We start from the raw sequence: 15,725 nt of genomic DNA, 5'->3' as shown, positions 1-15,725 counted from the left end.
TCGATCACGACACACTTATAAGATAAAAAGTAGATCATATATACAGGAAAGATGGCCCCCCTGGTTTATAAAATTATTAGAAAAATAACTAACATTATGGATACATAAATAGTGTTGACAGACATGAATAGTTTGAGTGTCATAAAAAGATAAAGGTTGAATGTGAAGAGTAATATTAAAATTAAGAATGAAGAATCTAGAATATGAAGTTAGTAAAGATATGCACAAAATTAAAATTAATAAAAATAAAATAATAAAGTAATGAAAGAAGTGGAAGTTATAGGATATGATAGTTATATAGAGAGATATTATTCTCCTCATATAGCCTCTATCTATAATGATACTTAAACTATTCAAGTCTGTCATCACTAATTATTTAGCCCTGATGAAGGCTAGAAATTCTGGCCGAAACGTAGGCAGTAATAAGTTTTTACTAATTTGTGTTCTTCACTGACCGCACTACCTTCTCCTTATATAAACTATATCCTTATAAAACTATTTTCGCTACTTATGTTCTTTTTAAAACGATTCAGTCTATTAATTATTTCCAATTATATACTATGTTATACATTAATTTCCACTTTTACGCTATATTTTCAATTTATATCATATTTATGTACGCATTTGTTGAAGTAAATAATTTAAACTTTTTGTACTAATGTAACTGGGTTTATCCCTTATAAATAAGTTTAGAAAAAAAAATATGTAAGTAACGATCCTACAAAACGATGGTTGATATGCGATGTTTCTTGAATGGTGAGTTCAGTTTTTTTACTTTCACATACTTGTATATGTTATATATAGTAAGGGAAAAGTGTGAGTAGATAGCTCAGTGTACTACCAACTCCAAAGACCCGGATTCGAATCCGATTGTAGGAGTCAGCCCTGTGGGTACTGGAGTCCTCCAGGGTCGAGGGGGGGGGGAGGGTATCCTTAATTGGGTAAAATTCTAGCAATCGAAAGTGATTATGATCAAATCACCTCCTAGGATAACCGTTCGTCTACAGAAACATGGCCCTGAAGCAGTAGAAGAAAAGCAGAACAGATGCTCAACTCCTGGGGGAAAAAGATATTGAGGAGGACAAAGGGAGGAGTCTCGGAGAATGGATTTTTTTAATTATTTAAGGAACAAAACAGGTAATAGCCATTACTGCCTTCATTTCTTAAATATCGAAGGCTATATTTTTAATTTAAAACTTTTGGGCTGTACCGCTTCACGAGGGTAAGGGTCTTTCTACGGTATGTTTGTTACCCTGCAAGATGGAATGGAGATCATCAGATATATTATATAAAGATTTGAGGGAGTTATAAGCTCGGCATTCAGTCAAAATGTGTTTAACTGTGAGTTCTGTTCCGCAAGTTTGGCATACAGGTGGAGGATCGCGGGTCATAAGGTAACAGTGGGTCAGGCACGTATGACCTATTCGAAGGCGCGTCAAAATCACCTCCTCTTTGCGCACATTTCTAGTTGATGATATCCAAGGGGAAATGTCTCTTCTGATTTCCCTTAATTTGTTATCGCGAACATTCTCCCACAAATACATATTTCGTATGTAGGATGCTAAGTTAAATTTATGTAGAACGCGCATCGCACCATATTTTTTAGGTATAAAAATGGTATAGTTCAATAAGAATGATTATTTACAAACTCACAACCCCAAAATTATCATTTTAAATGATTACGTATACTTACAATTGAACAGTATCGGGGGTACATATAACTAAAATTGTATCTGATTCATAAATTTTCCAAGATATCGATTGCTGTAGAAATATTTAAACAAAAAAAAACCTACACAATGGTATTGTTAAGGCCACGCTTGATTTCTATTTTAATCTGTTTAATTTTTAATTGTTAAATTACTAACTAACTTCCCTCTCTTTCCTTGCATTTTGTTTTACCATTTATTTCAATCTTTACTAGCTTTAAATAATGGACCATTGTATTTCTTATAAATGTAATTTAATCTCCGTATTAGTGTTAAACTTAAAACAAGTTATTGTAAGAAGAGGCAATAGCTACCCACTGCACTTGCAACCTCTTTGGATTATTGAGGGAGAAGACAATACATCTTAACCTTAACTACTATCTATCTATGTACAATGTACAATGTTACTAAGATTTTATCATCTACCTACAGTTTAATATTATCTTTATCTTTATTATATCTACATCTGCCTACCGTCTTCATCAACATCAACCTCTTCATCAAGTGCACCTACCTGCTAAGTATTCTGATAATCAACCTACAGTCACCTCTAAACATCAAGTATTTAATCTCTGCTACATTCACATTATATTAGTCCTTTATACGAGAAGATGGTTAGGGGGAGGGGGCTGCGGTCAAAATAACATATATTATGGTTACATATCTTATTTGTTACATATATTTTCTTTCTCAATTTTCTTTTCATAATTTAAATTTTTAAATTATTAATAAAATAAAATATTCAGATTTCTTTGCATTATATAACTTCAATTTTTATTTTATTTCCTCAATTATGTTATTTTAACTACTTTTTCAATTGACTATGTATACATTTTATTTTCCACTTCTTTAATTTTATTAATTCCATTCTGTACAAACATTTACTTTATGTCATTCTGTTTATATTTTCTGTATTCATTGGTTGTTATCTTGTTCTGTTCTTAGCCCTGATGAAGGCTAGAAATTCTGACCGAAACGTTGGCACAATTAAAGTTACTTCAACTTACTTGAGTTATTCATTTTAATATGTTGACCTCTCTATTTGTGTGTTTTAACGTATTTATTCATTAAATCATTTTATTTTATTAATACTATGTTTTTTTAAAACTTATTTATCCATTCAAGTTTTTCCTGTTACCGGTTTTTTTTTATTATATTTTCCTTTTAATCTATATGTTATTTTTATTCTCGTAAAATGTATCTATTTGTTTGTTCTTGGTATACTGATCTACTGCTGTGACTATGAATGATGGTCTGATCTCACATTACCGTCTTATATTGAATTTTTTTAGCGGGTCACTGAAGAGGATCTAGGAGGGTGAATTCCGGAGAGCAAATTTGTTGATCGGGTGAATTAAAAAATTGTGAAATGGTGAAATTGGAGGAGCAGAAATGAGAAAGAAAAAAGGAGAAACAAAAATATTTGTATTTGGTGTATAGACCAAAATTGATTGTAAAAGGAAAACTGTAGGGAAAAAAAAATTGTTTATTATATCCTATTATTGTATATCTTTTTTTTTATGATTATACCATGTATGTGGAATTTATATATGTCCGATTACGGATTGATAAGTATGCTGTGTGAGATAGCAGCCTAATGTATTTAGGCAGCATAGATGAATAAAAAATTGACCACACCTCCAACCATCTCCTCGTATAAGTCATCCACGGTAAACTATCTTTCATGATTATTATTCATTTAGTTCCATATTTGTAATAATATTCATTAAATTTTATTAATTTTTGTCACTAAGTAACTTGTAATTTAGCATAACGTTTTTAATTGATTAATGTTTATCTTTCAAGAGCTTGTAGGTTTATTAGTAGTTTGTATATAAATAACAACTATTTACAATCTATATATTGATATAACATGATATAATAGCGATACACAATAATAATTCACATGGCTTAGACCCGTTCTCATAGATAACCATACTGTGTAGGTTACCCAGCACTCAGTGTTGCAAGCTCTTTAGGTAAATTTTGTATTTTGTAGTGTTTTGCATACAATTTAATAGCTAATGTTTGTTTTTTTATTTATTTCGTTTAGTTTTCATTATTTCAATTTATGTTTTCAAGAATATTTCATATGTTTTGTTCAATTAATGGTTTATACTTTTTAATCTCATTATTACCATTATTTTATTAAATATTATTAGTTTAACTTAGAACTTCTTTTGCTTATTGTCCAATCCATTTATAGATATATTTTAATTTTCTATTCTATCCCTCATTGATCTACTAACCTAGACAGTGATTACACGCCCACAATCCGTGAAATCCAGCGTAATCTGGGAATAGAATTATTAGAGTTACAATAGTCCTCACAAAAGGAGATCAAAACACCGAAAAAAGGCAATCTTTCCACGCCGGACCCGCCCCGCTAATACCCCCTGGAAGCGACGGTTCTATATCACTTTTGAAACATTAACTTAAACCGGGAAGAGGAGACTTAATAATCAATTTATTTGTTTATGAGGAAACCACCGTACAAAATGGAGTTAGCCTATAAAATACATAATTAAGTATATCATTGTTGTTATTTTACAAAAATATTGATCTATATGAACTAATAATAAACAATGTACTCAAACTGGGTTATCTACGTTCATCAGAGTAAAAAAAAAAAAACTGTCACTACATATTTAATAATATAAAAGAAACAAAAACAAGACATCCCATTGTGAAGGTTGGATTCTTTTGGCACCGTTGTTCGAGAGTTGTGATACCGGACTGGAGAGTTTGGGATGGAATCAAAGCGTTATTATTAACCGAGGATTCTAACTTGAGGAACACCAGTGGACTGAATTTGAACCATTGTGGTTTACTTGGAATAATCTATTAGTGAGAAAGGGAACGGATAATGAGAAAGTATGAAAGAGGTGGGAATTGGGAGTTTGTAAAGCAATCCCTGGTGCCTGGACTCGATCAAAAGCCTGCTCTATATCGAAAAAGACTCCAGCGCTGTACATTCCTCGCTCCAAAGAAGACGAGACAACGTCCACCACACGATGACATTACTGGAATGTCGAACATTCGGGATGTTCCAAATCCAAACTGGTGATCTGGGATTATATTAATGGGATCTAGGATGGGGTATAGGCCTTTTTAAAATGAGTTTTTCGAGAATTTTGCCCATGACCGGTAAGAGGATGGGTGTTCTGGCGGAGACTTAAAATCAATACTTAAAGCGAGCAATGTTTAAAAAGCACCTGAAATTGCAAAAAGACAGGAACCCCCCACTCCCGCCCTCTGTTGTTGCCTTACTTATCTTAGGTTTGAAAAAGTCACTCAAAATGAGTAATTTGGTCGACATGTCTCAGTCTCAAAATAGCGGAGTCCTAACACTAAAAAGGCAATCCTCCGGCAAACCCGCCTACCACCTTTTTTTTAGCGACGACCCTATATCAATTTTGAAATATTTACTTAAAAACGAGAAGAGGAGACTTAAGATAGTTAAATCGAGCAATATTTAAAAATAGCCTAAAATTGGAAAACGGCAATATGATAAGACAAATAGGCAATCCTATGAGCTATACATAATTACTATAATAATTACAATTATATTATATTATATAAATTGTAATTATTACAATTATGTTTTTCAAAATGGAGAAGTTTTAATCGTTATTGCCATTAAAATCTATACTACATCAAGATGGCTGCTGGCTTCTGTCATCATGGCAGCTCGGATAACATATTGTACATTTCGACTAGAAAATTAATGGACAACACTTTTTTTAAATACAAAATAATTATACTTATTTTACAGGTTAAATTTACTGTTTAATTCTAATTATCATACTTCACTATTATAAATATGTGAGGAATTTGTTTTAATGTTAAACATTGACATATTAATTGAAAAAATAGTTTTTTAATAAGAATTGTTAGTTGTATTAGTGATTATATATATTATTCTATGTACATATGATTTTGAATAACATACTATTTTTACTATTTTAAATATTTAGAGGGTTATAAAAGTTGAAGTCCGAAAATCTATTTTAAAATTCTGAATTATACTAATTTCACTACATTTTCTGGTTATTTCGTATAATCTACACTCAAAAAAAAATTTTTTATTCCCTATATGAATTTTTATATTAAAAAAATATTTATTCAGATGATTCTAGTATAATTTTCCTGTTAAGAACATATGACGTGACATTATGAATCATACGAGTTCTATCAATCTCTCTATTATTAGAAATTTCTACTGAAATATTTTGCATTTGAACATGAAAAAAAAATGCAGGAAATGCACAGGTATTATATTTTGCGGAATATGAACGATAGTTTTTAAGCGTATTTGTTCCGTCTCCATTATTTATGTTTTATATAAGTTCAGTTTATGATAGGTTATTTTAAAATGGAGCGTTTCGTTGCTTTTATCAATATAAATAAGGCATTATTATATGATGTAGTTATATAATGTGTTATATCAATAGAAAATTGAAATGATTGCTTAAAACTATAGTAAGAGGAGAGCGAAGATACAGACCTGTTGGCAAGAGGCTGGAAGGGATGTGGCAGAGTTACCTGTTGGGGGCTCGATCGATACCCAACTCACTCCTGCGCTCTGGCTTCTTCAATGTTGGCGGTGTCTGTGGTGGATCCTCATGTACATCCAAATGACGTATTGGCTACCCTTGATGCCGATTACGATTTCGACTTGGAGGTAGTAATACTTCCACGAGCGACGCCTCACGATCCTACAACTTATACCCATCTCCACCCCGAACCCATCGACCCAATGTCACCGAGTGTCCGAGCAGGTGCGGCATCCAGCATCCGACGATATGGGACAAACTGTTTTCAATCGCTAAGCGAATCAAATTATTGTAGATCTGATAATAAATTTTATTGAATGAAATCGGTCCAGAACCATTCAATTGTTTCAGATACACTCATGCGCAGTACTAAATCATTTGAAAATGATAATCCCAAAGAAAACAAATACATTTTTTATCACTGCGTACTTTTGTTTTTTATTTATTTTTTCTATTTAAAAATGTATTTACATAAAAATACACTGATAAATTTGATGTAAGATCATAATGGAGTGATACAGGCGAGTTGGGAAACTACCCATTGGTAGCACTAATAATATTTCTACATTAGGTCTCGAAGCCATCTTTTTTTCAGGCGCCTCGGGGAATTGTCAGGAATGGAAGAAGAAGCAAGGTTAAAAACTAGTGGGTTTGGGTGGTAAGGCCGTTTATAATGGAAGGATTGGTATCTGATTCGGGCTAGATCGGTTACAAATGAAACATTAAAGATTTTGGTTTGTAAGAATTGGATTCCAGAGGAATTCGAAGGTTTATTAGATCCCAAAGCTCAACTCCATATGTCCAGATTGGCCTTATTATAGTCTTGTAGATCAGTCTTTTGTAATGGATTGAAAAAATTTAGACCGATTGTTTAGTAAGTGCTGTAAAATTCGGAATCGACGTGCAGTTTTATGTATTTTCAGTCTCTAACAATCATTTTACCCTTCGTCGTAAACCTGCCGACTGCCCTACAGTATACCTTAATAATGTTGCTCTTACCCCTGTAGAACAGATCCGCTACCTTGGACTACATCTTGACTAACGACTAATTTGGAATCCTCGCAAAGACTGAATTGACAGGAAACTTCACTTCGGTTCTGGTTAATACAACACGAACTAGGAAAACGGTCTAAATTTCCAATTCATTACAAAAGACTGATCTACATGACAATAATAAGGTCTGTCTGGACATACGGAGTTGAGCTTTGGGGCTCCACTAAACCTTCGAATTCCCCTCAAAATCCTTAAGATTTTCCCTTTGGGCAAAAAGGAGAAATGAATTATTCCTGCCATTAGCAACTACACAGAAACCAATAATTTTTTGGTACAAATTTGGTTTTGGTTTTGCAAAATTGATTCTGCCTGCACTAGGTTTTTCATCAATATTTAACTCCTGACCTAACCGTCGCGTGTAGTCATATACAATCCACTTTTTATCACACGTGACTATCCTTTCGAAAAAAGGCTTCTTTTGTTGTTTTTTTTTTGGTTAGTGAAATGCATTTCTATTCATTTTTTAGTGAAATGCATGTCTCATAATACTTCAATGGTCTTTAAGTATCGTGAAACTGTTGATACATTTGTATTCAGCTAACTGTTTAGTAACGGTTTTCTTACAGAGGAAGACTAAGTTTATCATCGGCAATCGCTGGTGGAGGTCTTGGGCAGGTTATCCAAATTTGTGTCTATGGCCAAAAAAAATTTCAAATCATCAGCTAAAGGTCCATTCCTTACAATACTCTTCCCCAAACGCTGTGGTAATCTTACTTGCAGCTTGGGCTCCAGAATGTCCAAGTTTAAACTTCCATGGTCATATTTGATAACATAAGGTGGGTGACCCAAATATGGCCGAACCTATGGTCAGACATTGACCCACGCATGCTTTTTAAGTGATCCACTCATTGGTTTTTATAAATTAATTTTTTATATTAAAAACAAATTTAAAAGTTTGGAAAATACATTTCACTTTGTTTTATATCCATACAAAACTGAATTTGAAACAGTGGATTTAACCTAATTTATGTGGCTAGGTATAGAAATGAAATTTCGAAGCGGCGTAGTGTGGAAAACAAAATTTGAAGACTTGATTTCTGAAGTGTAAGTTGAATGTGTAGGTCATATTTGGGACCCCTGCTACTAAACTTCCTTCTAAATTGATTTTCTGGTACCTATGTACCATATTAACGCCACCTTATCAAAAATTCTACGAATGCGCCAATCTACACCTAAACTTTTTGCAACAAATTATAGAATAAAAAAACTTTATCTAAAATCAAAATACTTTAAAATTCAAAACATTTTATTTATGTAAAGTAGTCAATCAGACCTCAATGGAAAATGGACCAATTTAGTATAGTGTCAAAACAGTCTCTATCTTCTTTGAAGATGCTGTCGCCTTTCCACAACGCAATTTTGTCCACTTTTCTTCTTGTTTAATTTATTTTCCATACCCAAGATACACAATTCACGCATGTAATTATTTCAGTCTATAACAGTTTTATCCGATAAATCAAGTTGCTTTTCACAAAATTTAACCGAAGTCAGCTCCTCGCACCAGCAGTATATGAATCATAAAGCTGAACAAAATGGAATTCTGCTCAACTCCAACCAGGTGTCTTTTCTAAGTCCCACTTGCTGATCACACTGTCTTAAATTACATTTCCAAAAGTTATTTCTTCCAAAATATAGTTTCATGTCTTGGGAATTGCTATATGTACGGTTTTAGGTAAAATATTTCGCTCCTGAAGAAATACAATTGCATCTTGTTCTGTTTTTGGCAAATCCCAAATACGCATTTTCGTATCACTAAAAAATGGGGTTAAAAAATCAGCAAACAACAAGGAAACCAAAGATAACTTTGTGCGTTGCTTACAGATTTTCTTATTTTATTTTTAAAGCAGATAGGTTACTCTAACTATAGCCAACATTTCAGCCCAATTGGATAATAGAATGGGCTACAGCTGTTCAAACCTCAGGTAGGCCCACTTACCTAACTTAACAATGTGCAATCATCTGGAATGATAACAAATATTATTTTAAAAAAAAGGATTATAACGGCTCATTATAGTCTGTAAACATAAACAACAAAAGTCCAGTAATCCAACTTTGGATTTCTGAAGTAATTAAAATGGAAATTTCATATGAAATGACTTAATATTACTTGAATTCAGCGTTGTCATAGATCCATCAAAGTTTCTCTCTAAACAATATGAATTATAGCTTCTAAAAAAAAAACAGATGTAAATTAAATTAAAACACATTTCATCATATGTTAGAAGTTAATTAAGAATTTGAAAATAAAAAACACATTATAGACACAAAACGTTCATCACACGATTCATTAAACACTATCAAAATTAACATGTTATGCTCTCTTTATTTGACACTCAAAACTATGTTTATAAAAACAATCCAAGATGGAAAAGAAAGTAATCCGAGTAACTTAGTAAGTAGAAACATCTTTCCTTTTAATTTTGTTTTGTTTTTTAAACAGACATTTTTTTTTTTTAATAATCTTTAAAATTTAAATGCTTAAAATAAAAAGATTTTTCAGAAAACTGAAGAAAATCAATAAGGTTTTTAGTTGGAGTTAAAGCACATCAAAATTCAAGCAAAGAATAAAAAGAACATAAAATGAATAAGAAAGTCTTAAATATTATCAAAAAGTCAACAATTTTTTTTTTTAATGAAAGATATTATCGGAAATGAGAAGTAAAAAGTGTACCTCATTTCATCGGGATATCAAATCACAATATCTTAGCAAAGCTTACACCACCTGAAACCTCAACTGATCAACGACATCACAAATTAACTGAAGCACTAAAATAGAATTTTAAACGGGTCTGGAAGATCACGGTAAAATAGCAAACATTGAAAGTAAATCATAATCCGACATTACTTCATTCAAGTTGGTACACTCAATCAACGGGATATGGACCCCATCTATCATACTTTGACATATTTTAAACCCAATCTAATTTTATTAATTTAAATTGGCACGCAGTGTAATAAAATAGAATGAAAAATAATTTTTATTCTGCGACTAAGTATCCTAAGAACAAAAACAGGGAACATAAATAATTGCTTATGTATATCCTTATGTGCTTAGTGTATATCCTTGATATATAATTTAGTTTTATTTCTAATGATCTGTCGAAGTGGTTGTATTAGATGTTACATGATTCCAATTAAAGATGTGAGGCACTCTACAATGCATGTTCATATAGTACCAAACCTATACCTGGCTAAGAGTAGAATGGACTAAGACATCCTGAACTAGCTGTAATTTCTCGAAGAATGCAACGAGCCTGCAGTCGCGAAGGGGTAGGCAAGTCTTACGGGAACGAGCCGTAGGTTCTTACGAAAGGAATAAAAGGTGTAGCAGGAGAGATCCAGAAAAGACAAAGTAAAATAAAAGTCCATATATATTCCCAAAAATAGCACTAGGGTGTACTGATCCACTATGTATATTGTTACTCACTGCCTACTTTGGGGGGGGGGGGAAAGGGAATTCGCATGGGGAATTCCTGCTTAGTCAACTCTCTGTACTACTAAATACCATCGAGAGATACTACGTGAAAGATGTTCACTGCTTGAAACTGAGATGGCTTTAAGTGATTCAGAAGATTCTATTATAATATTGATTGACTTTAATAATACATCTATGAATATTACAATATATAATCAAAGTATTTACAAGACATATACATTTCAACATATGATGTTAGCCTGGCGATTGTAAGTATATGTAACGATCAATCAGCAGCATGAGCGGTTACCAACAGATAATGCCATGATAGCTAGAGATCTAATTGGTTCTACATAAATTTTACATTTCTTCAAAAGATTGAGCTTTAAGAAAGTAAAAAAAATTGAAAGAAGTTAGGGGGTTACAAAGATAGAAATAGGTAAAGAATTCCATAAAGAGGAGGAACGGATGAGGAAGGATCTCTCAAAAGAAGCAGATCTACGTGGTGTATTATAAATATCGATTGAGTCTGGTATTAATCGATTGGTTCCTGAGATATAGATTTCTCAAAATAAATTAACAAACTACTAATCTTTCAGTAGATTCTCATGAAATTTTACTTTTTAAAAAGCTATATCTCGAAAACTATTTAACGTAAATAACTCTTTTAGGGCTCATATTTTAGCAAATTTGCTCATCTTTAAATGACGTTCTCTTAGGTTTTCTTGTGTTGTTCCTACTTTTTAAGATATAGAGCTCCGAATGAAAAATTAAATTTTTTTATCGCTTTCAAATAGCCGCCATTTTTTATTCCCCCTACCTATACTTGGCTCATCAATTTTGACTAGTAATTATACATAGCTTTCATTAAAGCAATCAAAAATTGGGGTGAGATAACTGCCTTTTTTCTCCTCTTGGGCTCTTGTACTAATAGGTTTGCACTATAGCTATACTGCGGAAATTTGAGCTAAAGATATTTACCAAAATCTGCCTAAATATGAACATTTTGTGGCCCGACAAAAAAATTGTTGAACCACCGTTTACTGCTGGAGAATGAATCTGCGATCTACTTGTCATGACGGTACGAGTAAATTAAACAATTTCTGACTGAGATGGATTGGAAATGTGAACAAGACAGATGAGGAGGATCGATGAAGGTTGTACACGGACGAAGGAGAATCGTCCAACCGAGACTCCTATGAAGAGTGTGGCTAGAGATGCGAGTAGCTTGGAAATCCACAACTAGATGAAATCAGTACTTGTCATAGTGTCATAGTTGTTAAAGTATCGGATGGAAGCATTACTTGCCATAGTGTCATAGTTGTCAAGGTATCGGATGGAACAGCACTTGTCATAGTTTTCAAGATATTGGATGGAAGCATTACTTGTCATAGTGTCATAGTTGTGAAGGTATCGGATGGAAGCAGTACTTTTCATAGGGTCATAGTTGTCAAGGTAACGGATGGAAGCAGCACTTGTCATAGTTGTCAAGGTATCGGATGGAAGCAGCACTTGTCATAGTTGTCAAGGTATCGGATGGAAGCATTACTTGTCAAAGTTGTCAAGGTTTCAAATGGAAGCAGTACTTTTCATAGGGTCATAGTTGTCAAGGTATCGGATGGAAGCATTACTTGTCATAGTGTCATAGTTGTCAAGGTATCAGATTGAAGCCTTACTTGTCATAGTGTCATAGTTGTCAAGGTATCGGATGGAAGCAGCACTTCTTCTTTAGATTTCCTCTTTTAGTGCCTCTAAGCATAGAGGAGCATTCAGCCATGAATTACACTCCTTCCTATTACTTGCTAGGTTCCTCGCCTGTAAGGACCTAACCAACTACCTACATAACCATCATTTGGTATTCAGCTGTCCTAATTTACTAGAACACCTAAATTATATATAATAAATTTAATAGAGGTTGGAATTTTGGGAAGGCGGTGATTGTACTGTTATATGGTAGTCAGGTTCCAGTACTAATAAATTCACTAACTATTGATTTTACAATATAGTTGGTAGTTTTAAAGATTTAGGGCTCCGAATGAAAAATTAAACAGCCGTCATTTTTTATTCCCTCTAGCTATACTTGGCGGGCTCATCAATTTTGACTAGTAATTATATATATTTTTCGTTAAATTAATCAAAAATTGGGGTGAAATAACTGATTTTTTTCTCCTCTTGGGCTCTTGTACTACCTGCTCTAAAAGCACCTTACCCGAGACTCTTGGTAGCCACTGATTTCTAAGGTTTTGACACAAATTACAGTGTTGTAGCCCACAAATAATAGTTATTGCAAAAGAAACAAGATATATCTTCAAAAACGTATAATCCTAAGGACATTTAATTGAATTACGTATCTAAATAATCCAAAGAGTTAGAGGTTTTCGTGATATACATTTTAGTTTTTGATGGGAATGTCCACATAGGCAAGAATAAATACCAAGCTCAATCAAAGTTGTCTAAAAGTGCTAGAACAAAAATAAACATATGTTTCACAAATTTTAGGTAAAGATAAAAAAAAAAATGGATTCATACTTTTGGATAAACTGGAGTCAACCGGGATAAATTTCATAAAATTTTCAGTGCTAAAAATTTCTAAAATGGATGTCACTAATGTGCAGACAAAATGCTAAAGGTACGTGCGCTTGAAATAACATATTATAATTTTTGAAACAGTTCTCATTAATACTACGGCAATATTTCGTAGTTCGATGTGCAAAACAACTGACAATAATATAAGTAATCTTTCGGAGAGTAGTAAGCACGAGTGTTGCCTCTGTGGCAGTCTTATTGTTATAACCTCGTGGTTGACAAGTTAACCGAAATAAGAGTCAAAGAGCCTTGTTTGATTTGTTGTTTGTTTAACTTAGCATGCCGTTCAGTGAATAGAATATGAAAGTTTTTTTTAATTTGTTGAGATGATTGTATTAATTTTTTTTTTATTTAATACTAGATCGGCCGAGTGGGCCGATTGTTTAATCGGTTAATATAACAGTTATATATATATTTTTAGATTGATTTTGTGGGGGGGGGGATATAGTCTCATACAAAAGACACTCTTAACTGTATAGGAAGTTCGAAATAAAAAAAAATTAGTATTACTATGTATATAATACATTATAAATTATTACATTCTTCATCTTCTGGTACGACATACTGTGGAGGTCCAAGACCTCGAGCGATGTACTACCGAAATACATCGCGCGTTTCTTGAGGAGGTTTTCATTGGATGGGTTCGTCACTCCCATGCCTATATTTGTGAGTACCACCCAATGGTTTACGTGCCTCACAAATGCCATGGGGGAGGCTGTGAATGAGTGAGATGGCAACACTGCGTGGGCAACACTGACGAGCCGGAGAGGAGAGGTTTTTTGTTGTTTTTTTATGCGAGTGTGTATTATCGTTATTGTTAGTTTGGTGGAAGTTGTATTAATTGTTTTTTTGAGTATATGACTAGATAAACTCTTATTAGCTTCTGAGTCATGATGGATTTTTTTTTTTTATGATTGAAATTATTGTCTAACTCAGTAATGTAAGTGTATTTAAGCTAAAATAATATTGAGATCTAATGGTATTGTTCATTTTTCATCTCTCTTATTTTTCCATTAAAAAAACTATTAGCCTCCTACAGTGAGTATTGTGTAATTTATGCTTAAAAAAATCCCCGATAGAGCCGGGGATCGAACTCACAACCTTCGGGATGGTAGACAGGCGCGTTAACACGCTGCTACAAGTTTTCTCTGACGTATTACATTTCCCTCAGATGACATTTTCGATGAAAAAAACCTTTAACTGTAATGCTTACGGATGATTTTGTCTTATATTTATCATTCCTCGCCATAATTAGATAATGTGGGGTAAGTGTGCTTACTAGGTATCCCACGTGCGTTTACTTCCATCGTTTCATTTCACTATTCATAAATTTATTATTTCTTAGCAGCTTATATTATATATTTATTAACTTTATTAGCCATTCTACACTTATTATTTATTAGTATTCTATTTATTTATATTTATAATTAAACTGAATTTAGTGAGTGAAACAATCTTCCTTATTAAAATACAATAATTTATTTCATATCATCAGCAACGTTTCGGGAGATTTCCCCCATCTTTAGGCTGCTAAAAAACAAATTCAACAAAACCATAAACATGCGCTTACAACAAAACTAATATATCATATATACTTAAGAACTATTTATAAACTATTTACTTGATAACAAAAGCCTATATATAACATATAATTTTCTCCTTTATTGTCATTTAATGAATAAAAACTTATTACTAGTCATACATTTTAGGAGAATAATTACCTCCCTGACAGTTATCTTCCATTATGATAACAACCATATAGACTATAAAATAATTTTCTCCTACCTCTATTACCACAAAGATGAACAATGATAGCTAAAATTAACAATTTTTCAAAAATCATTTCTATTCTATTTATTATATAAAAATATTTTCTTTTATAATTATAAACACTTTGACTGAATTAATTCTATATTATATAAAAAACAACATAAAAACTAAAACGCTAATTTATTTATAATATCCATATAATGTGTGCCTAAAGTTTTTGTATCAGTTTAATAATTGATTGCTTTGTCAATGTTTTTTGTAATATGTACTGATTCAATGACATTAATATTATTATATATTAGCAAGAATGACAATAAAGAAGAAAATTATATGTTATATATAGGTTTTTGTTATCAAGCAAATAGTTTATAAATAGTTCTTAAGTATATAATGATATATTAGTGTTGTTTTAACCGAATGTTTATGGTTTTGTTGAATTTGTTTTTTAGCAGCCTGAAGATGGGGGAAATCTCCCGAAACGTTGCTGATGATATGAAATATATTATTGTATTTTAATAAGGAAGATTGAGTCATTCACTAAATTCAGTTTAATTCCATAAGACTCTTCCAATAAAAGATCATTAAGTTTAGTATATTTATAATTTGTTGTAGGTAAAACTATGTTCGTAGAAAAAA

General features: G+C 32.4%; 2 protein-coding genes and 1 long non-coding RNA gene across 4 annotated transcripts in view; 2 read left to right on the top strand and 1 right to left on the bottom strand.

Moving 5' to 3' along the window:
* LOC106689355 (prohormone-2) overlaps positions 1–6,404 on the bottom strand; it is a 42,085-nt gene extending 35,681 nt beyond the window's left edge. The window contains exon 1 of the mRNA XM_067048644.1: positions 6,217–6,404. The gene's annotated coding sequence lies outside the window, so the exon portion shown is untranslated. The remainder of the gene's footprint in view (positions 1–6,216) is intronic.
* Positions 5,870–6,693, top strand: LOC136796066 (uncharacterized). The gene is made up of 2 exons (XR_010843758.1): positions 5,870–5,981; positions 6,193–6,693. It is a non-coding gene; the product is annotated as an uncharacterized lncRNA (long non-coding RNA).
* Positions 6,694–9,544: 2,851 nt separating this feature from the next.
* LOC106689351 (uncharacterized) overlaps positions 9,545–15,725 on the top strand; it is a 9,158-nt gene continuing 2,977 nt past the window's right edge. The window contains exon 1 of one of the 2 annotated variants that reach the window (XM_014434281.2): positions 9,545–9,710. In XM_014434281.2, the coding sequence (XP_014289767.1) occupies positions 9,627–9,710 (84 nt within the window). In that variant the 5' untranslated portion in view covers positions 9,545–9,626. Of the gene's footprint in view, positions 9,711–13,201; positions 13,363–15,725 lie in introns of those variants that run through there. The other variant, XM_014434282.2, reaches the window with a different exon arrangement.

This window comes from Halyomorpha halys, unplaced genomic scaffold (assembly GCF_000696795.3).
Source record: "Halyomorpha halys isolate HHAL.00 unplaced genomic scaffold, Hhal_1.1 Scaffold1341.1, whole genome shotgun sequence".
In the NCBI taxonomy this organism is placed as follows: domain Eukaryota; kingdom Metazoa; phylum Arthropoda; class Insecta; order Hemiptera; family Pentatomidae; genus Halyomorpha; species Halyomorpha halys.
Note: the sequence above shows the minus strand (reverse complement) of the source record. Positions and strands in the feature narration are given on the sequence as shown.